Here is a 22,117-nt window from a genome sequence, read left to right as displayed (position 1 = left end):
TATAGTGGTTAACTCCTCAGGCCCTAGAGTCTAAATGAACTAATTTTAAACCCTAACTACAATTCCCTGACTGGATGCCCACAGGTAGGTTACTTTAATTTTCTTCACCTTGGTTTCCTCATCTGTAAATGGGGATTATAATAATACCTACCTCTGAGGGGCTTAAATGAGATGACGCATGTAGAATAACATCATGCCTGATAGAGTGAGTGCTCACACTCATGCATGGGTTCCCTAGTCCATGGCAAGTACAGAAAAATATTTGTATCTTCTGCCTCTAGTATGCCACAAATGTAAAGAGTAATTACACTGACATCTTGGTTGACTTAGGTAACCACTTTCTTACCTCAACATTAAAGAAACTAAGAAATAATCCAATTTCGATTTGGGTTCTTGAAATGCTGGGATGAGAGACAGGCTTATAAACACTGGTCGAATAGCTGACAAGGATTTTGCTTTATTCTAGTGAATAAAAATGTCATGAAAAAGGAGTTATGGAAGAGTTATGAAGAAAAAGTGTAATGTACTAAATTATAGATCTTAAAATCATCAGTTTGCGTTCAGATATTCAGTTCCATACTGGAACAAACTACCTCTGACAATAATTCCTTGAGAAAATGATTTTTCTAACTCGATCCATATAAACCAGGCTGAGTTATTAACGAGAAAAATTAGTTTAATAGTATAGGATTCGATTGTGTATCATCCAGGGAAGGTGTCCTGTAAAAAACGTTTTGATTAGTAATTGACCTCTGGTAACTTTCGTGTTGTAAATACTTGTATTATATGAGGTAGACAGTTTAAAAAAAAAACTCTCCATTAGACAGACTTAAAATTTTGTAATAATATTTAAGAAAATGATAACATTATGAAAAAATGAAATATCTGAATAATGCTTAACTTTGTACAACTCGAATATAAACTTTAAAAATATTAGAAATTATAACATTTGAGTGCATATAACGTTTTGTACATTAGGATGAATTGCATGCTGTCCTTTTCCTCTTTGCACTTTCAGTCACCTTAAATAAACAAATATATACAGCCCACACAGAACAACAGTGCATCCAAAGCAAATGTGCATTTTAAATTATTTCTCCTGGCCAAGCCTTTTTTTCACTTAGCATTTTATATTAGCATTTCTTATCATCCCCACCCTTTCTTTGACAGTTTGTAGTTCTCTGAACCAAACAAGCAACAGGTTTCGATGGAAGAGAGCAAAATCACTTAGGAAAAACTAAAGATTTTTTTTAAAGGTTGGTACAAATTCCATTGATTAAACAATTTTATAGTCAAAGATGAGGAGGAAGCTAACTCTTCCAAGGGCCTACTCGTGGGCAATGTTTGAAAACAATACCGGTGCAGGCTGGGGTAAAGTTCATGTTTTTGACTATCTGGGAATGGGTATTTCAGTTACACTGTGCTCTCTCCAGCTTCCTCCCAAAAGACAAATTCCACCCCTGCCTCCTTTCTTACTGCCTGTTCCCCATCTCCCACCCCAAGCTCAATGTAACACTTGGCTCTTTTCACAGTTTCTCATTACTAAGTTTTAAAAACATTGCCTAACTGATAATTACAATCTGAAACAATTCTTTTGGGGGAGCCCTGGGCTATTGCTGGCTGGTAATCTTTCAGGAATGTCAAAGAGAGGGGAGGGAACTTAGAAACTTCAGAGACAGGGACTTGTGTCCCCTTTCATCCCTCCCTTCCCCACTCCTGGCTCCTGGCCTGTCCCTTGATTCCCATCCTCCCTGAGGCCCGCCATCTTCCCTCCTGAAGGGACTCATACTTCTTGGTTCCTATTCCCTCCTGTGTAGCTCTTACCTTAATTGTATTGTTCCCCACTCCTGCCCATTTATTCGAACTGGGAAATCACCTTTCCATTAGAAGGGCATGTCTGAATTTTGGCAAATTCTGTATCAATGAAAATCAGAAAGGGCTTTTGGGTGGGCTACCTGCAGCCTGGGCTAATGCACCTCGGCATCAGCCCCAGTCAGAAGGCAGGCCTTGTGGTTTCTCATTATCCTTCAGGGGGTTCCATTTGAATTAATTCTTGTCATTCCATCCATACCAGCTCCCCTTGCCCCCACCAGAAAATGCAACAATGAAGGCAGCGACCTGGGCCCTCCAGAGTGAGATGAAGGTTGCCAGTTCCCAGTGCGGGAAGAGGCCAGAGCAGAGCTGGTGAATTCACAGAGCACACAAACGGGTGAGAGGGGCATGCATGAGCCCACCTCTGTCAAAGCTCTTCTATAGGCAGGACCATTCCTGACTTTACTATTCCTTTTGCCAATTTCCCTATCGAACACTTTCTGTGTGGGAGGGCACAGGACATGGGCTATAACATGGCCAGAGACCCCACCTTCTTTACACAAGTAAAAATCAACCAAACCGAGATGCTGTCAACGGTGATTCTTCCACCTACATTGTTTCCCTTTGTAAACTATTGTTTTTTCAATTAATGGAGCAGTTGAGAAACGGGTATGCATCTCGCCTCCCCTCCCCTTCTATCAAAACCTGTGAGACATACAAGGAAATCGAAAGCCACAGTCGTCAGAGAGAGGAGAGAGAGACGGGGGTGGGGGAGAGAGAGAGAGAGAGAACACACACAGAGAGAACAAAAGAAATCCTCCTTGGCTTGTTTTTCCAGGGTGGCCAGGCAAGGTGTGAAAATCCATATCTCCCTCTGGGCTGGCAGGAGGAAGGTTCTGGGAAGGCTGCTCTCCCTCCTCTCCCACCGGCTCTCACGTCCAGGCTGTTCCCTCACCCTCAGCCTCCCTCCACGCCAGCTTCCTCCTGCGCCTCTCTGCAGCCAGGTCTCCCCTGCAAAACGGACCTTGGCCCGCCCTGGTCCCGGGCCGAGGCGGCGGGAAAGGCACCGCTACCTGCAGCCGCACGACTCTACCACCATGTCCTCGTACTGCTTGTAGACCACATTATTACCAGCGTCGATGTACAGGATGCTGATGGGAGTCAATTTGGTGGGCACGCAGCAGCTGGGCGGGGTGGAGCCGGGGTCCATGGAGTTCATCAGCGTCTGGATGATGGCGTGGTTGGTGGGCTCCAGGTGCGAGCGCAGCGGGAAGTCGCATACACCCTCGCAGTGATAGGCCTCGTACTCCAGGGGCGCGATAATCCAATCGTCCCAGCCCAGCTCCTTGAAGTTCACGTGCAGAGGCTTCTTGCTGCAGCGCAGCCTGGACTTCTTGCCGTGCCGCTTGCCATGGCGGCTGGCGAAGGCCGTGCGCCGCCGCCGGCGGCCGGGCGAGGGCAGCCAAGGCCCGGCGTCCGGGGCGCCCGACGGCGGCGGCCACGACCCCTCCGCGGCAGTGCCGGGGCCCGCAGCCTCCGCCGAGCTCAGCTGCTCGCGCATCTCGGCGAACAGGTTCTTGCGCTCGGATCTGGTGAACACCACGAGCAGGGCGCGCTCCTGAGTGGGCCGCACCCTCCGGCCGAAGCCCAGACTCCGCAGGTCCGGAGGTGGCGGTTGCTGGGGTCCCCGCGCGCGCGCCTCAGCCTCCCCGGCGGCCGGCTCGCCCCACGCGGCCCGCAGCTCCAAGCACAGCCGCTTCCAGGGCTGGTGGCGCAGGCCCTGCCACACGTCGAAAACTTCCCAGCCGGTCGGCGGCGCCCCCTGCGGGTCCAGGGTCCGCGCGTCCAGCAGCAGGGGCGACAGGCAACGGAAGAGCTGCACGTGGAGCGGCCCGGCTGGTGGCCCCCAGGGCGCTGAGGGCGCCTGGCGAAAGAGCCGCAGCTCCGCGCCCACCAGCTCTTCTTTGTCTGAGAGCGTGGACACATCAAACAAATACTTCTGTCTCCGGAGAGGAGTGTGCGAGAGATCGTCTGCGAGATAAAAAATAATTACAGTCAGTTTCACTTAAGGGGGAGATCAGCCCGGTGCTCTTCAGCCGCCCCCGGGAGGAAGAGGGCGGGGAGTGGGGGCAGGCCGGCCGGGGAGTTCAGCTTGGCCGGCCCGGGGCCTGACCACCCCGGCTCCCCATCTGGCTGGTGCGTGGCGCGGGGAGGGGAGCGCGCCAGGGCAGGCCCCCTCCTCCGGGTCAGCTCTGGACTCTCAGGGCGGAAGTCAGTGGCTGCTGGCGAGGCGGCGTCGGCCTCCCGGGTTTCCCCCCAAGAGGCTTCATAACCGCTAATGTGCCCTTTGTGGTCTCGAGCCTGGGTCGCGCTTCCCCCAGACCTCCTCCAGGCTGGGCTGGCTGTTCTCGTTCACGTCTCAAATGTCACCTCCTCCAAGTGGCCATCCCGAGCACCCTGATCTAAAGTAGCCTCTTTGGGTGCCTATCACAGGACTGGCTTATCTTCCTGGTATTTAGGATTATCTACAACTACCTTGTTTATTTTTCTCTTCTTAGTAGTCTGCCTTTCTCAGCAATACTCTGCCCGCCTCCACCAGCCCAAAGGAGCTAGGTCGATGTCATTGTCCACCTTGCTCCCCTCAGTGCCTAGGGCTGTGCCTGACCTGGAGCACACGCCAGTCAGTTAAGTGGGAAACTCCCACGCCAGCGAGTCTTAATCTGGCTCACTAGAATCTCCTAGAGAACTGAAAAACTGCCAGGGCCAGGGCTTGACTCAGCCAATTGAATCAATATCTAAGGACAGAATTGGGCATGGGGTTTTTGTTTATTGTTTGCTTTTTTTTTTTTTTTTTTTTTTTCTCCAAGAGTTTAGTGCAGTTCTAGTTTACACCCACTAGTCTGGAGTAACATTGCTGCCCATCAGGCGGTTTTGGTGGGTCCAACACAGTGCAGGCAGAATGAAGAGCTGATGAGGGATTTATTTATTTACTCGCCAATCATTAAACAAACAAAAGAGCAATGAAGTTTCAGAAGTATTGGGAGCAGGGAGTGACAAATGAACAAAACATACACCTTGCATCTGTCCATTGAGAAGATCCTGCAGTCAATGAAAAATATATATATGCCTGGAAGGCAGAAAACCTCAGCCAGGGACAATTAGATGCACACACACACACACACACACACGGGGAGGTGGGGGGAGAGAGAGAGAGAGAGAGGGAGAGAGAGACTTTCCAATCTCTCTTCCCACTCCCAATCTAAAATTCTCTTGCCTTGAAACTATTCCTGAAGATAAAAGGTTTGGTTATACATGAGAAAAAAAAATTGGGGACAGGTGAGGTAGGGGAGTGTAACAGGCTTTTAAAATCCAAGGCATGATTCTTCAGAACCAAGGCAAAACTGGACTTCTTTTTTGACACATTTGTACATGAAGCCAACTCCACTTCAATGTGCAAGGCGGAAAGCTAACCAGATTTTCCTGGGCTGCCTTCCCATAAAATATTTACAACCCAGCAAATACAAAAATCCCCAAAGCCCCCAGCCTTCCCCAGAAGCTAGTAAAGTTTGGGTCGATTTCAATAGTAAAAGTGTCACTGGGCTCTGCGTCCCACCCTCTCTACCAGTCCAGATGTAGCCCGGGGGCACTGGCTCTGGAGCCTCAGCCACACCCAGTTTGTACTCAGGGCTGACCGTAGGACTGGCTGCTTCACTCTTACACACAAGCCCCAACCTGAGATGAGTGTGGGAAGGGTTAGAGAGGTGAAAAGGGAAAAGCTGCTGCAGGCAGTTGATTTATGGAAGCCAAGACCTTCAAACCAACCAGGGTCACATTAAAATCAGGGGGAATTCAGCACACTTTCTTCTCCTTCAAAGAAACCTGTGTCTGACAATGCTCAGCCACCACCCAGATCTCTGGACCTACTGCCTTAGGCTTAGCTTCCTGCCTCTCTCCCCAAACTAGGGATGAGATGAGAGCAACAAATCTAAGGCACTTGCTGCACTAGCTAAATGTTATTAGGGCTAACATATTTCTAATCAATATCCACCTGCACAGAACAGTTCTGAAAGGTAATTACTCGTATTATTCCCATTTTACAGATGAGAAAACCAAGGATTGGAGAAATTAAGGTATTGCCAAAAGTCAGACCGCTAGGAAATGATGAGGCTGAGATCCATATTATGTCTATTTAATTCAGAGTTGGAGCATTTAGCCCTAAGCCCCATTGCCTCTCCACTGTAGTCCGGGTGCTCGACTCTAAAAGTACCAGAAGTGGCCAGGGTATAAGAAAAGGAGAATAGAATACACATTATTTGCAGGGCTTGCTAGAAATAAAATCTAGGCCCCCTTGGGAAATCATTTCCATCTTTGCTTACATAACTCTTGAGATGGTTTGCCACTGGCTGGAGTGCATTAGGCAGGTGTAAAGAATTGATTTATTTATCTCTCATGCAATATAGGGGAATCAGCCTGCTTTTGTTTTTACTCTTAAAAAAGATGTGTGGGCTAATAAATGATTAATTTGCACAGCTGAGTTAAAACTGAGGCAAGCATCTGTAGAGAATGGTCTCTCACTGATTCTGCAGCCTTAGGATTTCGGATGATATTTCCAGCAAGACCAGCCCACCCCTACCCTTTCCAGGTTTCCCGGCAAGAATGCAAATCGGACTTCAGCTTCTTTTCTTCTCTTCCCACACCAGCTCCATCACAAACTTTAGGGGCCTCACCTGTGTACATGTGGATGCCCCGCCCCCCAGCTCACAGCTTAAAGCTGTGCACAGTTTCACAGGTGCACACATCAGTGGTGTGATCTACCTTTGGGAGGACTGAACAGATGAAGAAGCTGTCCAGACCCTGGAAGTGGGCTCAGGGATATTTGGGTAAGAATTCTGTGGCCCAGGTAGCTGGAGCTTGGTCTGGAATAGTGACTCTCAAAGCCACTAAATCTGCAGTGGTCTTTAAATCTGCATCATCGACATCACTTAGGCACTTGCTAGAAATGCAAATTCTCTCTGCCTCCAGAGGCTTGTGGTAGGGTTTAGAATTTGCATTTCTAGCAAGCCCCCAGACATGCTGATTCTGCTGGTCCAAGGAATCACTCTAAGAACCACTGATCTAAGTGGGGGTTGTCCTCTAGGTTCTTTGAATTCATCACCCAGTAGGGAAGAGCACCCACTCTACTGCTGGGCAGCATCTAAGGTGTTACACACCAGGACCAAGTCACTTCTACCTCTCCCAGACCATTCCTGCTCCCCAAAGCCACTCCCATTTTTTTATCCTTTCAACCACAAGTTCTCTCACTGGGTCTCCAGAACCTCTAACCCCTGAACAGAAGGTCCAAGAAGGTGGCTCCTCTGTGCAGCTACCCTGAACACCACATTCCCCACCTGTCTAAACCTGCATCACGGAAATAGCTCAGAGGAGGTATCCAACCTGGGGAATGAACACAACACCTTACACTGTTACCCTGAAGACACTTTGCCTGCTGCCTGCTGACCTGGCATCACAGAGCCTGGCTCAGCTGCCATAACCCATTTGTGGGCAAAATGCCAGCTTTTCATGCTCCCTTCCACAAGCCTCCTCTCCCATTAAGTCTTGCATAAATGAAGACTGATGTCATCAAATGATCTCTCTCCCAGGACTTTGACTAAAAAAAACATTCACTTGTCACTTCAAAATCTGCGGCACTTTCCCACATCTTGGAAGTGAAACCTATGCTTTGGGCCCTTAAATTGAAATTGACCAGCAATATATGGTGGGAGCTTTTTATTTCCCTTTTACTTTGCATCAACCTGGTTTGTTACAGCTGATTCACACTTCTGTTAACAACGTTTGCTGAATATTAGACATATAAACATTTCCAGTCACAATTGCTGGATTTGGGCTTATCTTCTTTCTCTGGCAGGTGGGGAGAGAAAGGACGGGGAAGAAAGAAAAATAAGAAGGAAGGAACAAACCGTGGCATATTAGAAGATACTCCTTCATAATGATCAAAAGGTTGGTAAAAGGCTAAAAGCACCTCAAACAGATATTTCTGGTGTAGAATTTAGGAAAATTTTAAAAGGGGGGAGATGTTGGTCCAAGGGTACAAATTTTCAGTTAGGGTGAATAGAAAGTAAAAAAGAAAATTTAATTAAAAAAAAAAAAGAAAGCAAGAGAAGGAATGGTACCTATTTGCAAAGTAGGTACCATTGCACACATTTTAAATGAGAAAACTGGCTTAGAAAGGAGAAGGGCATCTGCCCACAGTCACAGTACGTGGCTGGAGGAGTGGCAAACTCCAGAGCAGAAAGGAAGGGCCAGACGCCCCCGGAACCTCACCCCCAGGAGGGCGGCATGAGGGAGGGCAGGACTCTGTGCACCTGCCTACTCCAGCCTGCCCGCTTCAGCCCCAGTGCCCTCTGCTGGGGGCTATGACCTTGCGCCAGCCTGTAGAGGGTTTCCAAAAACCAGACATTTCCTTTGGTTGGAGGTGGGAAGGGCTCGGCATTGCATTTTCCCAAGACATCTTTGAGACGTATACTCGGTTTGAGGTCCCTTTTGAGAGTCCTTGTTGGATTTTGTCACTCGCCTGTGTGTGCACCCGCGGCTCTAGCTCTCCGGACTTGCACGATTCTTGGCACTGCTGACTTTCAACTCCACGAGATTCCTCCGCGCGCATCTGGCTCGCATCTCTGAGTACGCAGTGACACTGGATAGCTATTGGCCAGGCGTCCTGCCACGCCTCCCAGCCAGGTCCTCCGGAGGCACAGCCCCCGCGACTGGACCAACGTTCAGAAACCCGAGAAGATAGTAGATGTTACCACCCCCAACCCACAAGCAGGAAGAATCACCCATCTTTGCAAGAGAAACTCTAGGCGCCCCCCACCCGCTCATTTTAGAGCCAGCTGCAACATTGAGCGCTTGTGGCGCACCACCTTTGTGCTAGTCACGTACTCAGAGTTTTGCTGGCCTCTCTCACTGAATCTTCACAGCGAACGTCTAAGGTCAGGCCTACTGAAATTCTCATTTATAGATGAAGAAATTAAAGATCTAAAAAGTATCTTAACTTGCCCATTGTATTGCAACTAGCAAGGAACAAGTGTTGAACCTCCTAATTCCAAGTGTTTTGACTCCAGTCCTGCAGCCATGCCACTCCACCAGGGTCCTGTTTGAGCAGGGAACCAAGAAATAGGACACTCCTTCATCATCAATGTAATCAACGTGGGCTGGGTTCCCCTAGGATTTTTTTTTCTTTTTTCTTTTCTTTACTACAAAGAAGACCTCCAAGCTCAAAATTCATGAGTGGGCTTGGAGTCATTTTCTCACCTAGATCTCTCACCTTCAGCGTTGCACTGAGGGGGCAAAGTCCATCATGTTGGAAATAGAGCCAGGTATACTGGGTGAACAAAAATGAGCCACCAGCCGCTCCCCTTGGAGTGTGAAAGGCTTTAAGGAGAATCTGTGTGCCGACTATGTACCTTCCCCCTGGAATACAGTGATCTCCTGGGCAACTCCCTGAGGAAATACTCATCCTGAGTCAGGCCTCTGTTGAGATCTGAGCTTTATGAGCTGCTGACGCATTGCTAGCATTCTTACTGATATGTGGCTTCTTGAAGCAATCCATACAACTCACCCTTTCCAGGGTGCTCTTTCTTAACCCCAGTACTCATGCCTGACCCCTCAGCATAATAATCATAAGAGCAAGTAGTGGTGTGGCACTAAATCTGTGCTAAGCATGATCTAAATTCTTAACTTGCAATGACTCATTTAATCCTCAAAATCACCTCTGAAAAAGCCATCATTCTAAACTAAAACAGACGGGTTGAGTAACTGGCTCAAGAGAGTAAGCAGTAGAGTGGGCAGTCTGGCCCCAGCATCTGTGCCACCACCCGAGACATCCCAACCCTGATCTCTGTGCCTTGTAGAAACCCTGAGAAACTCTTCCATGCTGCCCATTCCTGGAGGGAGGGCATCAATTCCTGGCCGGCAAGAGTCACTCACTTCAGCAGAACTGCAGCAGTCATTTTTTTCAGCAGAAGAAATGTCAGTGATTGGATTTGTGAAAGAGAATTTAGGAGAAAATTTAACAGGGCTACGGAGGGGTACAAATGAGATAAGGTGTAAGAAAGACTTCTGAAAACAAATATCAGTCACCACTGATGATGTGGAATGAGCATAGGAATTTAGAGTCTAAGACACATACATTTGAGTCCTGGTCTGTGACTTAGTGGCTGGGTAACCTTGGGTAGACTGGGTCACATAATCTCTCCCAGCCTCATATGCTTCATCTATAAAATGAGAGAACCACCTCTACCTTGTAAGATCATTGTAAAGGTCAGAGTCAAAGTACCCTGGGATATGCATGGCACGTAGAAACATTCAATGAATGCAGCCAATGTTTCTATAACTACTTACATCTTGGTAGGAGAAGGTGCACCTGTCCTCCTCTTGACTTCCTTTGAAATCCAGTTCTCTGGACTTCAGTCCTTGTGGTCCACTTCTCTCCACAAGATTCCAGAAGTGAGTGGAGGAAAGGTGCTAGGAAGCATAGAGGGAAAGAAAGATGAAGATGCTTCCAGTTCCTGCTTATCTGAAGTCAAGTGAAGGGCAAGGCTCATGGGGGCTGCAGCCTCACCTCATTATCCTGAACCTTCTCAGTCCTGTGAGGCCATATCACCACTGCTGTCCCTCCCACAATGCCAGGTGAACAGACGACCTCCACCCCAGCCACATCAAGGATCTGGCCCTTCTTTCAGGTTTCCTCTTCTGCAGGGGTCAAGGCCAGTGACAGCCCTTGTGCTAATCCAAATGACTCCCTGGCTGGCAGTGCAGCCCTGAGAGGCCTGAGGATTTGTTTCTTTCCCCCCTTTGGTGTCCTTTTGCAAGGGCACGATCTGACCACAGGGCTAGTCCAGGGTGGGAATAAGGAGGCAGAAGTTACCGATGTTCACCGTGCAAATGGCTGGACACATGTTGATGGGTAGGGCTGCAATGACGGACCCCTTGGGCTGCAGCTTGAGGCCAGGCCTGCGGTGCCTGTCACTTTCAAAGGTCCTGTCCGCAGGTCTACCTTCAGCATGGGTTCCTTCCCGTCACACTCTCACCAGTCCAGCTGCGCTCAAGTCTCTTGGCTTCCACAGTGCCCTCCGCAGCAGCTTGCCCTGTATTTCTCCTTCCGACGACCAGAGGGCTCCAAGGTGAGTCTTCCACAGAGTCTCGGAGAGGCTTTTTCACTCTCTCCCTCAAGCCTCCAGACCCACGCCCTTCTCTTTGTAAGGGGTCTGGGCCTGGTAGACTCGAAAAGTTAAGTGGGTCTGGTGGCCTGCCTGAATCCCTCGGAGAAATCCTAGTATCGGCACCGCAAGCTCCGGCTCAAGGTGAGGCAAATGAATGAGGGTGGAGAGAAAGAAAAGAAAGGGAATCCTGGAATCTCACCCAACTGAAAACAGCTTCGCACCCCTCACTTTGGGGCCTCAGCACAGCCTTTAATGGCCTTAACTGTAAGCCCAGGATGCTCGTTTCTGGCCAGCAGTGCTGGCTGGGGAGCAGCACTCCCCCGCGAATGCTGCACACTCCATCAGGAGCTCCAAGGTACTTTCGGGAAACTCCTTTTGTCTCTAGAGGATTCATTTACAAAGTAGTTTTCCTGAACCAGTGACCCTGACGGCTGCGTGCTCTCTTGAGGGGCCAGAGAGACAAAGCTGAGATCAAGGACAGTTCACTGTGCTTCTCTCTTTTCAACGGGGTCCCATTCTGGGCTCCAGACCACAGCGGCTCAAATCTTAATTTGACATCTCCACCGCAGATGAAACCCAAACCAAAGCTCTCCTACTGTTTCCGAGCTCCCTCCCCATCTCACTGCAGTGCGCTCGCAGCACGCCCTTCCCCTGGGGCCCGGGACCTGGTGGGTTTGCTGGGGGGCCGCTTTCCCTGCACTGACAACCAGGGATGCACCAGGTCCTCCAGGAAGGTTAAGGGAGCGGAAAGGGAGAAATCCTGAAGCTGCCCTCGGAGCTGGAATGTGATTGGGCCTCTTGGCTTCAGTTTGGAGATCAAAAGTAGAAGGAAGGGTGTTCATTTGATGTGGCTTCCCCTCCCTGACCAGTTCTGAGGTTGCAGGTGGGGGCGAGGGTTCACAGTGGCTTGTAGTCGAGGGCAACATATTGGACTTAAGTGTTCAGGGGTCCTGCGCAGGAGAAACCGCTGTGCTGTGTGTGCTCTTTAAGGTGCTGGGCCGGGTGCACCCTTAGAGGAATGGAGAGCCGCAATCTCTGTCTGAGGCGTTCATTTTGGCCTGACTTTCGAAACAATTCAGCAAAATGAGATTCGTGGGCCCTGGTCTATTCTTAGTCAATTTCCCTCCGCACCTAGTGTCGGAGCGGCAGTGGGCTGGGAAGCCGAGTAGGAACTAGAGAAATACGCCTGGAAGCCAGGTTTGCAAAGCAGACGCGCGGATTCCCCTGGCCTCCTACGTTATTCGGAGATGCCCGCCGCCCCCTACTACAGCCAATTCCCAGCGCTGCCCCTGTTCCCGCCCTCTGCCCCTCTCCGCAGGCTAAACCAGTTTGGGCTAGAGGCCCGCCCCACGTCTGTTTCACGCCCACTCTCGGGTCCCTAAGCCGTGCCCCGCCCCCAGGCTCCAGGTCCACTAGCGCCGCAGCGCGGACTTCCCTAGGAAAGTTGTCCAGCGCCGCCCGCCCCCTCCAAGCTCTTGCGGCCCCTCACCCCATGTGGACCCAACCTTAAGTCCCCAGCAATGCTAATGGACTGTCTTAGAAGGCAGAGAACAGCAACCCTGCAACCCATTAGTCCAAGGAGGACCTATTTAATTCCTGTAAACAGGAGATACTATTTAACCGACTTTGAGCTTAAAGATAAACAGCCAGGGGTTGGGATGGGGGATGGAAGGATGTCAAGCAACGGAGTGGCACAATGAATCCACATTCCGGCATTCCACACCTCGAGGGCTCGGCTCGATTCAGTCCCCTGGTCCAAAGAGCGTCGTTTGACCCGGGTTATTCAATACCCGAGGGGTTATCGAACTAATGCCTTTCCTTTTACGTAAAAGCCCCCAAGGATTATTGCTGATTTGTTCTGGGTCTTTTGGTGCACGCAGTAGTCCTAGCAGGAAACAAGTTATCCTTCTGCCCTATTTCTATCATACCATCTTCCTCCCCACCTCTCCATCTCATTCCCTTCTTTCTTCTCCCCCACTGCTCCAGAAAGACGTCACCACTTTCGAGGAGATTTGCAAGAACTCCAAGGACTCCAGCTAAGAAAAAACATGTAGTGTTAGGGCCTCCGATGCAGTGCCCTGCGTTCTGCGGGGGTCCAGGTGACACGCATCCTCTCCGGTCGGAAAGAGGAGCTTTCGGCCGGGCGTGGTGGTTTACACCTACAATCCCAGAACTTTGGGAGGCCGAGGCGGGCGGATCACGAGGACAGGAGTTCGAGACCAGCCTGGCCAGCATGGTGAAACCCCGTCTCTACTAAAAATTAAAAAAAAATACAAGATACAAAATACAAAAAATACCAAAAAATAATTCGCTGGGCATCGTGGTGAGCGCCTATAATCACAGCTATTCGGGATGCTGAGAATCACTTGAACCCAGGAGGTGAAGTTTGCAGTGAGCCGAGATCGCCCCACTACACTCCAGCCTGGGCAACAGAGGGAGACTCTGTCTCAAAAAAAAAAAAAAAAAAAAAAAAGAGAGGATCTTTCAAGTCCTGATTCTGTTGGGGGGTGGGGAGGGCGGGGAAGAGGGATTCGCAAGGCCTTTGGTGATCTGTGGCCTGGGTGACTTTTTTCTTTTAATGCGCAGAAACCACAGGATGTTTGAGCACGTTGTTAGATTCTCCCCCCCCACCACCACCCCCACCGGCAAATCCACCGCGCAAACTCCCAGAGGCCCAAGAGCCTCCTGCGTTGGGGAAAACGCTGCATCCGTCTCAGATTAGTCTCCTTTGCCAAGAAAACTCGCCAAGAATCCCTGCCCAACCTGCACTCTCGCGGTAGAACATACTAGGTGGTCTTTCTTTCTCTCTTTTTTAAATCTTCTTGCTTTTCCCTGTAAGGCAGACCTTAAGGCCTTAAGGATTGAAACTATAATAACATGTTTAACAGCAAGTCAGTGGCCAAGAGTTTGCTCTGTGGCCTTAAACATGCCTTAGCTATTCGAACAAGAAGAGCAGAACAACTTCTAGTTTAAAGTTTCTTTCCCTTACCCCCGGGCTTTTTGCAGGACCTTCCAGTTCACCTGACTGGAGGAGGATTCTGAACCTGGGCAGTGGCGCAAACTCCGTACCCGCGCTTCTGCAGGCGCGCCCTCACACGCACACCCCACCTTGAACGCTTAGCAAGCCTTTTCCGAGGCTGTTCCCTTTTTCCGGGGAAATAAAGCCTAGATTGGAACCTTCTGCCCAGCTTCCTCATTTGGCCGTCTGGTCTGCATTAGTGTTTTTATAAGGGACTCAAACAAATCGAATACAAGGTCACCAAATAATTAACAGTTGTGAATTCCCTCCGTCCCCATTAAAATACTTCCCTGCTTATATTTCATTTTCGGTTTGCCAACGACAACAGGGTACCCGCAAAAGCACTGCCGAATTGATTACACCACTCTGCGGCCCAGGTCCACCCAGAAACCCGCTGTTTTGCATAACATGAGGTACCAGATGAACTTCAATCCCGCGGGAACTGTGCAACTCTCTGAATGCCCTCCCCGCAGCCGGGCTATTCCCAGAATGGCTCCACTCTGCCCCTTGATAGTCAAGACTCAGAAGGTGAACGGAGAAGTCAACAATTAGTGGTAAACTGTCCTGAGAGTTATTTCTAGTGCACCAAGTTCTTCAAGGATATTCCCATCTCGTTTTGGTTTTTATCTGTTCCATATTGCCTCCTTTTTGAGAGTGTTATTACAACAAGAAAAAAGTAAGGCATATTCTGATTTCAAAGTCCTCTGGAAACCTAACTCACAGCAATAGTCTTAGACTTATTTTGGTTCTCTCATTCTTGAGAGTTTTTTTTCTTCTTGTTGGAATTACGTGGCACTTTTCACTACCTAAAGTCTGAGTCTCTCTCCCCTCTCTCCTCTCTCTCTCTCTCTTCTCTCTTCCCCCCTCCCTCCCTCCCTCCAGCCCTCCCTCCCCTGTATCTCTCAGACCTGTTGAATTCAGAGAACTAATTGTCTGCCTTTCCCAGGCCCCAGGGCTGGGGGTCCAGGCCCCCAGTACTAGTAGCATTTTAATGAGTTATTTCATGAGCAAATTGTATTTCCACCATATCCAACCTTATCCATTCTCATTCCAAGATGGCACCAAAACACATATACACACACTTTCTCATCTTTATGGATCCAACATCATTTCTAAAGCACAATATAAGAGTATTTTAAAAAACCAGGGATAATGTGATTAAAATAAGAACAGGAGGAAGCAAAGCACACCAAAATTCAGATCCTCACATCTAGTTACACTCACACTCCCAACTGGTTAGTGACTACAGACAAATATTAGACAGGGCATTGGGGGGGAAATCGTTCTTTTTTTTTTTTTTTTTTTTTTTTTTTTTTAATTAGCAATAAGTTCTCCTGGAGGATAGGGAGAAGTGGCCCAGGATGGAGTTGTTCAGAAATTGCTTTCTTTATAAACCTGAAGCGCCCAACATTCACTTGGGCAGAGTTTATGCCTGCCCTCCCACTCTCAACCACAGATTTCAGGTGTAACTTTGGGGTTTCCGGGGTAAGGAAGGCTTTTTACAGACACTGTACACTAGCAAGTCGCTCTCGCCTCCTGGACTGGCTTCGGGGCTCCTTTCCTTTTCTTCGCTCCTCCCCTTGTGGGACCCCCGGCTCCTTCAAGCCAAGCCAACCCCACTCGACGGCGATTTAAACCTCCCTTAGGCTAGGCGCCAAGTTAGCGCGGCTGGCCCAGCTCTAGGCCGGCCGCCGCTCTTTCCTCCTCTTCAGGCCGTCCACGCGTTGGGGGAGGGGACCTTAGGGGGTTTGGCGCGGTTAAGAGCCCCACGTGAGAGGGGCGGAAGTCCTCGCCAGGAGCCGGGGATGCGCGGCTGGCGGGTCCCTTCCATCACGGGAGACGAGACACCGTTTGATGTGTTATGACATGAACCCTCAATTAGATCGCTGAGTTGAAACACTCCAATCAGGGGCCCGATGCTAAGCAAGCCCCGGAAGGTCCAGCCCGAGGTCACCGCCGGTGACACATCAAATCAAAATCAGTGAGAGGGAAAGTGAGGCTTTCCCTTTATCAAGCTGAGGCTGCAGCCAGCAACGCACCCCCTCCTCTGCGCACCCCTCCCGCCCGCGGCTCCGCACTCCTACACCCCCGAGCGGCGGGCGACAAGCCGCATCGCCTTCCCAGTCAACGAACTGCCTTTCTTCGCATTTTCTGGGAACCTGGAGACGCAGAGGAGACCGCGACTTTGAAGCTGCCGTCCGGGCGGTCATTCCGCGTCTCCTCCCGCTGTGGACCGCTCCAATCCCCAGCCCTCGATGGCATTACCGGGTTGTAACCGGACTTGTGGATTTCGGTCCTGCTAGTCTGGACGCCTTGGCTCGAGGACAGAGGCCTCCCTAGCCTGGGTGCATATGCAATTCCTCCTCTATCTCCGGGATCCCGGGGCTCAAAGCGCAGTGCCCAGGGAGGAGGCGGCAGGGCAAACAAACTAGGGTAAAGTGAGTTCCCGTCTACGCCGGATTTGGGACCCTCCAAGACGTCCCCCTAACCCTTGTCTGAATGCCACAGGTTTCCGTAGACACCTTCGAACACCCCTCAGGGTCTTTTGGTCCTGTGCCAAATTCACAGGGCGCAGCGAACTAGTTAGGGTGCCCACTTGGGGGAGGGGCGGGGATTCTTGCCACTTCACTCCCGGGCAAAGAAAATGCGCGCCCAACCGCCGGCCAGCCTAGGCCTCTGGGATTTCTTCTCTTGAAGAAGGCCCTCTTGAGCAGTCTTCTCTGAGGTTCCTTAGCCTCTTTCCGGAGTGTGGTAGAGAAGGTCACGATTAACAGAGGACTTGGAGGTAGAAAAACAACTGTAGCAGGGCGTTCAGCCTGCGGAGGGTTGGGGAGCTGCAGGGGCAGCCCGGAGGCCAGGGACTCAGTTGCACTACTACGAAGAAGCCACGTGTCTTTGCAAAAGTGGCTTTAGTAGTCCTAAAATCATCATAAAATACCCGGCGTTAATTTGCCCTCTGGACCTTTCAGCAGCTCATGAACCTCGCTGACCTCGGGCTGCAGCCCGAACCCAGCGTGGGCAGGACTCTCGTGCAAGGAGCGCGACTAAGAGAGGCGGGGGCTGGAGCCGCGGAAGAGCCCGGGGGCGGGGGCGGGGGAGCGTTAGCCCACTCTAAAAAGCTTAGGGGAAGTGCTAGCACCCAGGGTAGCAGTGGCTGAAGCAGCTTCCGAACCACTAACTCCAGCGCTGCAAGGTTCCTGGGCAACCCCACTTAGCTGGGAACAGGTCAAAGTCGTGGAGCTAAGTCTAGGGAGGATGGTGGAGTGGATAACTACCTAAATCTCTTTCATCCCCTCCTTTTCTTCTCATCTCCTTCCTTTTCCCTCTCTTTTCCTTTTCCTCGCTACCTTTCCTGTCTCCTTCCACGTTATTGTCTCCCTCCTTTAGGAGCTGAGTTGCCGATGCCTGTGGATCCCTCCCAAATTTCTGGGACCAGAGGTAATGCGAGGCTTTCATGAGGGCACTGGCCACGCCGCGGATCAACGCCGGTGGCAAGAAGAGGGCGCAAGGGTTTCCGCAGACACCGACACACGCACGCGCTTTCACACAGGGTACCAGGGATCCTCCCCGACCCCCACCAGCCCTCGAGAATAGCGCTGAGAGAGAAGCGTTGCCTGGCTGAGAAAGGTGGATGGGCACACCCATGTACCTTTGTGTATTAAGTACCCACAACCCCCAAACTTAGCCGATCCTGCCCGGGCCCGCCCAGCTGCTGCTGCCGCATCTGCAGAAACCACTCGGGTTGAGGCCTCGGAGCAGCCGGGAGCGCGACGCTGGAGCAAAAAAGCCGAAGAGCGCAGGGCTCCAGCCCGGTTGACCATCCCAGCACCCAGCGCTGGGACCAACCGAGAACCTGTGCGGTGTCAGGACCAAGGGGCTGCCCGACGCCTCTCGCGGACTACCTCCTCAGACGGTGGAACTCGCTAGTGCTGGCTTTTCCCAGGTCTTTCCAAGGCTCACTCATGCCCTGGATCTGCCCCAGCAGCTGAGGCTTTGGACTGCGAACCCAGTACCCCTAGACACCGGTTCCATCAGTTCCCGCCCCGTCCCCTCTCCAACCGAGTTCATCCGCCTACTGCCTCTCGTCCTCCACGTTTCCCTCACCAGCCACCAGACAAGCGGCAACCACGCCGCTTTCTGCAAAAGAGGAAGAAGGAAAGAAGAGAGAGAGAAAGAAAGGGGGGAAAAAGGAAGGGAGGATTACAGACTGGAATAGAATCTGCAGCCGCATTCAGAAACTTACTCGAGATTGAGAAAAACAATTTAAGAAAAGTAAAGGGGAAGTGTCCAAAGTGGGAAGGGAATTCACAAATGCAGCCTCCCCGGCTGGAGTAGCACCCTGGCTGCGGAGCTCCAGCGGGAGGGGTGTCGGCGTCTTCTTTGCCACTTACCTAGTCCCCTGTCTACAAAGCTGGTGATCGTATTAGCCGACTTGGAAGACTGGAAAAAGCTGGCATTGATACCTAGCTTCTCTGCGATGGAGTAAGTCCTGTAGATTGACAGCATGTACTCGTGGGGCACCACGCGCGGACCCCTGCCTGGAGGCTCCTGCGCCCAGGGCTGCTGAGCCTGGGGCTTGTCCTGAGGTCGCGGCTGTGGCTTCTGGCCCTCCCGGCCCGCGTCACTCTCGCGCGGCGCCCGCGGCATCTTCCCTTCCTTGCGGCTCCGCATGCCCTTGGAGCCCAGCTCGGCGGACGACGAGGAGGATGAGATGGAAGCCTGCTGGAAACCGGGCAAATCCCACAGAAAACTGATGAGGAAGACGGCCGAGAGCAGGACCCTTGGAATATCCATGGCGGGCAAGTGGCTGCGTCTTCCCAAGAGGCGGTGGCGGCTGCGCAGGACGCGCGGGGCACGGAGCGGCTGGACAGCGGCCGGGGCCCGGCTCCTCCGGCGGACTCGGAGTGCGAGGAGCCGGGTCCCAGCCACACAAACCCCGGCCCCGCCACGCCCCCTCCCGCCCCTCGCCGGGAGGGGAGGAGAGGGGAGGGGGGTAGAGGAGGGGTGGGGAGGGTGGGAGGAGAGCCGGGCGGTGCGGGACGGAGGTGTGGGGGAGAGGGGCCGCGGTGCGCCCGTGTGGCAGGAAGACGCAGCGCCCCCGCGGGACGCGCGCGGGGTTGCTGGGCGGTGAGTGCGGCGCGGGCCCCAAGCGCTGACCGGGGGAAGGCGGGCGCGGCCGGCCAGTGGCCGGAGAGCAAAGGCCGGCGGGCCGCGCCAGGGTGCCCCTCGAACTCCTGGAGGCGCGGTCCCTCCGCAGCGCGGCCCCGGCTCTCGGTCCTTGCCAGCTGCCTCCGCTTTCCTGGGAGCCAGCGGCCCGGGAGGAGCGAAGCGGCGACGGCGCCCCCCAGGGACGGCTCAGAGCAGGCGCCTGTGCTGCAGGCTGCGCGCTGCCTCGAGGCGGTGGTACCTTCCCTTCTCGGCCCCAACTGCCAGGCCGGCCGTTCGCGCCCCTCAGGGGCCAGCCCCGAGCCAGAAAAGCCTCGCCGTGGGCCAGGCGCAGGGACCGGCTCGGAACAGCCCCATTTTCTCGGTGGGGTATCGCTCTCCACAAAGACAGGCGCCTATTCCCGACCCTCGAGGTCAGGCAAAGGCCACGAGCCTTTAGAGTTTGGATCGAGGCTAGAAGCTGCTGCGCTCCCCTGCAGGCCCCAGCCTCTCCTCTCGCAGTCCTCAACCTCTTCTGACGCTGACTTTAGCCGCTCCACTTCTCCTTCGTCTGCTCCCGGGCTCCTCTCCCTCTCGCGGCCTGTCCCCCGCCTCCACTGCGTCCCCATTTTCCCTCTCTTCTTTCCCTCCCGCCTGCAGGACTTCCTCCTTCCCCAAGTTCCTTCTGCATTCCAATCCCTCTTTCCCCAGCCTGCTTTTCTTCTCACACTGCCCTCCCATCTCACACTGCCACCCCACCCTCTCTCTTCCCGGCCTCCCCCTCCCCTTCCAGTGGACCCCTCCCTTTGCAGCTCTACCCCAATCTGTTTCTCTTCAGCCCAGCCTCGCCCCATCACGAGTTTCCTTTATCTGTCCCCAGATTCCCGTGCCTGTCTTCCCCGCCCACTGCCTCGCTCATTCCCCGGCCTGCACGCTGAAAGACAAGGCGGCGTAGCGCTGCTTCTGTCTCCCACAGCGCTCTGCGCTGGACTGCTATGGACGGAAGAGTTTCCCTGAGCATCGATTGGGTGCTCAGGCACCAACCATAAAGCATCCTCCTTAAATCGTACCAACAACTTTGTGAGGCTGGTGTTACTATTTTCACTTTCATGGATGGAAAAAAACAAAACCAAGACTCAATGGAGATAAGTGACTTTTCCAAGGCCACTCTGTCAGGATATGCAGCAAGGGACAGAACCCCAAGCCCAAGATTCTTCCCACTGGGAAGTCATTCCTGGCCCAACATCTCTATTTCATTCAGTTCTTGCTTTTTTTTTTTCTCTTTATGGTTTCACTCGATCTCAGGTGGCTTCTTCCTCCTCCATGCTACTCTCTGTGTGTGTTCCCAGTCTCTCTAATCTCCTCCCTCTCACTTTCTTCCCCCTTCTTCCTTTTGCTTTTTCATCACCTCTTCTGTTCTGCAGGGACCACTCACAGGACAGCCTCCATGGGGAGGGAGTTTTCTGCCCTGCTCCCCTCATTCCTTTAACTTCCTTAAGGATACCCCTCCACCCTGGACACTGGCCTCCTCCAGGTAATGGCAAGCATCCACAGAGAACTTGGTGGCGGTCATGGTTTGAAGCCCTTTACCGATATTATTTTACTCAATCTTCACAGCAATTCTGAAATAAGTGATGTATTATCCTTATTTTACAGATAGGGAAACTGAGGCCCAGGGTCACACAGCTCCAGAGTATGGGCTCTTAACCACTGACCTACTGAGCTTGGCAACTCTCCCCTTGGTCTCCATGGATCCCCCTTCTGGCCCTATCCCAATTCTACTTTATCCCCTAGTTTTGGTTTCATGGTTGTCAAGTTGTGAGAACTTATACTTGAAGGTGCTTTTACTATAATATTTTCTTCCTTCCTCTCTCTTTGCTTTAAAATGGCTTATTATTATTACAATAAAATAAAAGGAGATGAAACTAAAAGGAGATGAAACTAAAAGAAGAAATTATTTCTCAGATTTTTGCCACTGCAACAAATCCAAATGTTTTTGCCTTTTGGGTTCCCTTCCCCTCCTTTATTTGTTATGCTCATATCCTTTTCATATTAATGCAATCCAGGGATAGATATTATGTTGGATTCCTCCCCTGTCACTTAACATTTTACAACCAAGTCCACTGCCTTCAGCGTCTCTCCATGTCCCCCGCCTATCTCTACAGGTCCTCACTGCCCCTCTACTGGCCTGCACATGCCATCTCTGCAAAACCACAGACTCAAAACTCCTCATTTCTCATTTGCAGAAGCAACATCTCCCCTCTGCCTACCTGTCACCTGTGGGATGCAAGTGGTCTTCCTTGGCCTGCCCTGTGTCTTGCTCTGTGTCTGCCTCTCAAGTGTCATCCAGGAAAGCGTCCTCCTTGTGGTCTATTTCCATCCCTTCCCTCAGGGAAATGAACACTTGTGGTTTGAGTTTTCCGTATTTTCATTTCTATCAGTGTGGTGTCGGGTTAGTTAACACTGATTCATAGTTTCAGACCCTCCATCCAATCAGTACTTTATGTTTCTTGCCTGCAGAGGCAGCTCTATGTGTTCTCTCTTCATTTTGCCCACAGCAATTATTATCTGCTACAAGTTATCAGTAAACAGGAAACAAAGTAATGAGCCTATTGCTGTGGTTTAGGACCTCTCAGCATGCTAGATGGAGTCTCATGGAACAGTAAATGACAGTGAAACAGGGACCACAAATGCTGTGGTCTGTTGTCCTTCAGGATTCCCCTGGGGCTGACATTACCTTCCCTCATTGCTATCAGCCCCAGGTCTTTGCAAGAAAAGTTCTGGCTAGTCTTTGCCTGAAAGGGCTGCAGCAATCATTCACAGGTGAGGAAACAGAGGTGCAGACAAACTCAGTGGACAGAACTACAGGTTTTAAACTAGTCAGAAATATAACTAGGATTAGGAGCCAAGACATTCTGACTCC

At 51.5% G+C, this 22,117-nt stretch overlaps 1 protein-coding gene across 1 annotated transcript; it reads right to left on the bottom strand.

Moving 5' to 3' along the window:
* Window positions 1-658: 658 nt before the first annotated feature.
* GDF6 (growth differentiation factor 6) lies at window positions 659-18,955 on the bottom strand. The gene is made up of 2 exons (XM_032248623.1): window positions 18,441-18,955; window positions 659-3,843 (listed from the first exon to the last, which is right to left on the bottom strand). Exons 1-2 carry the CDS (start codon window positions 18,841-18,843, stop codon window positions 2,882-2,884), a joined length of 1,365 nt encoding a protein of 454 aa, XP_032104514.1. The 5' UTR covers window positions 18,844-18,955; the 3' UTR covers window positions 659-2,881.
* Window positions 18,956-22,117: the final 3,162 nt, after the last annotated feature.

This window comes from Sapajus apella, unplaced genomic scaffold (genome assembly GCF_009761245.1).
Source record: "Sapajus apella isolate SASKATOON/1434 unplaced genomic scaffold, GSC_monkey_1.0 scaffold3, whole genome shotgun sequence".
Classification (NCBI taxonomy): Eukaryota; Metazoa; Chordata; class Mammalia; order Primates; family Cebidae; genus Sapajus; species Sapajus apella.
The sequence above is the reverse complement of the archived record's forward strand: the minus strand, read 5'-3'. Positions and strand labels throughout refer to the sequence as shown.

What these genes read in the sequence shown, in the direction of transcription:
- GDF6 (XM_032248623.1), bottom strand. Translation starts at nt 18,843, where the DNA reads ATGGATATTCCAAGGGTCCTGCTCTCGGCCGTCTTCCTCATCAGTTTT. An exon ending in CTTTGTAGACAGGGGACTAG is followed by an intron (nt 3,844 to 18,440) that starts GTAAGTGGCAAA and finishes TTTATCTCGCAG; the next exon opens with ACGATCTCTCGCACACTCCT.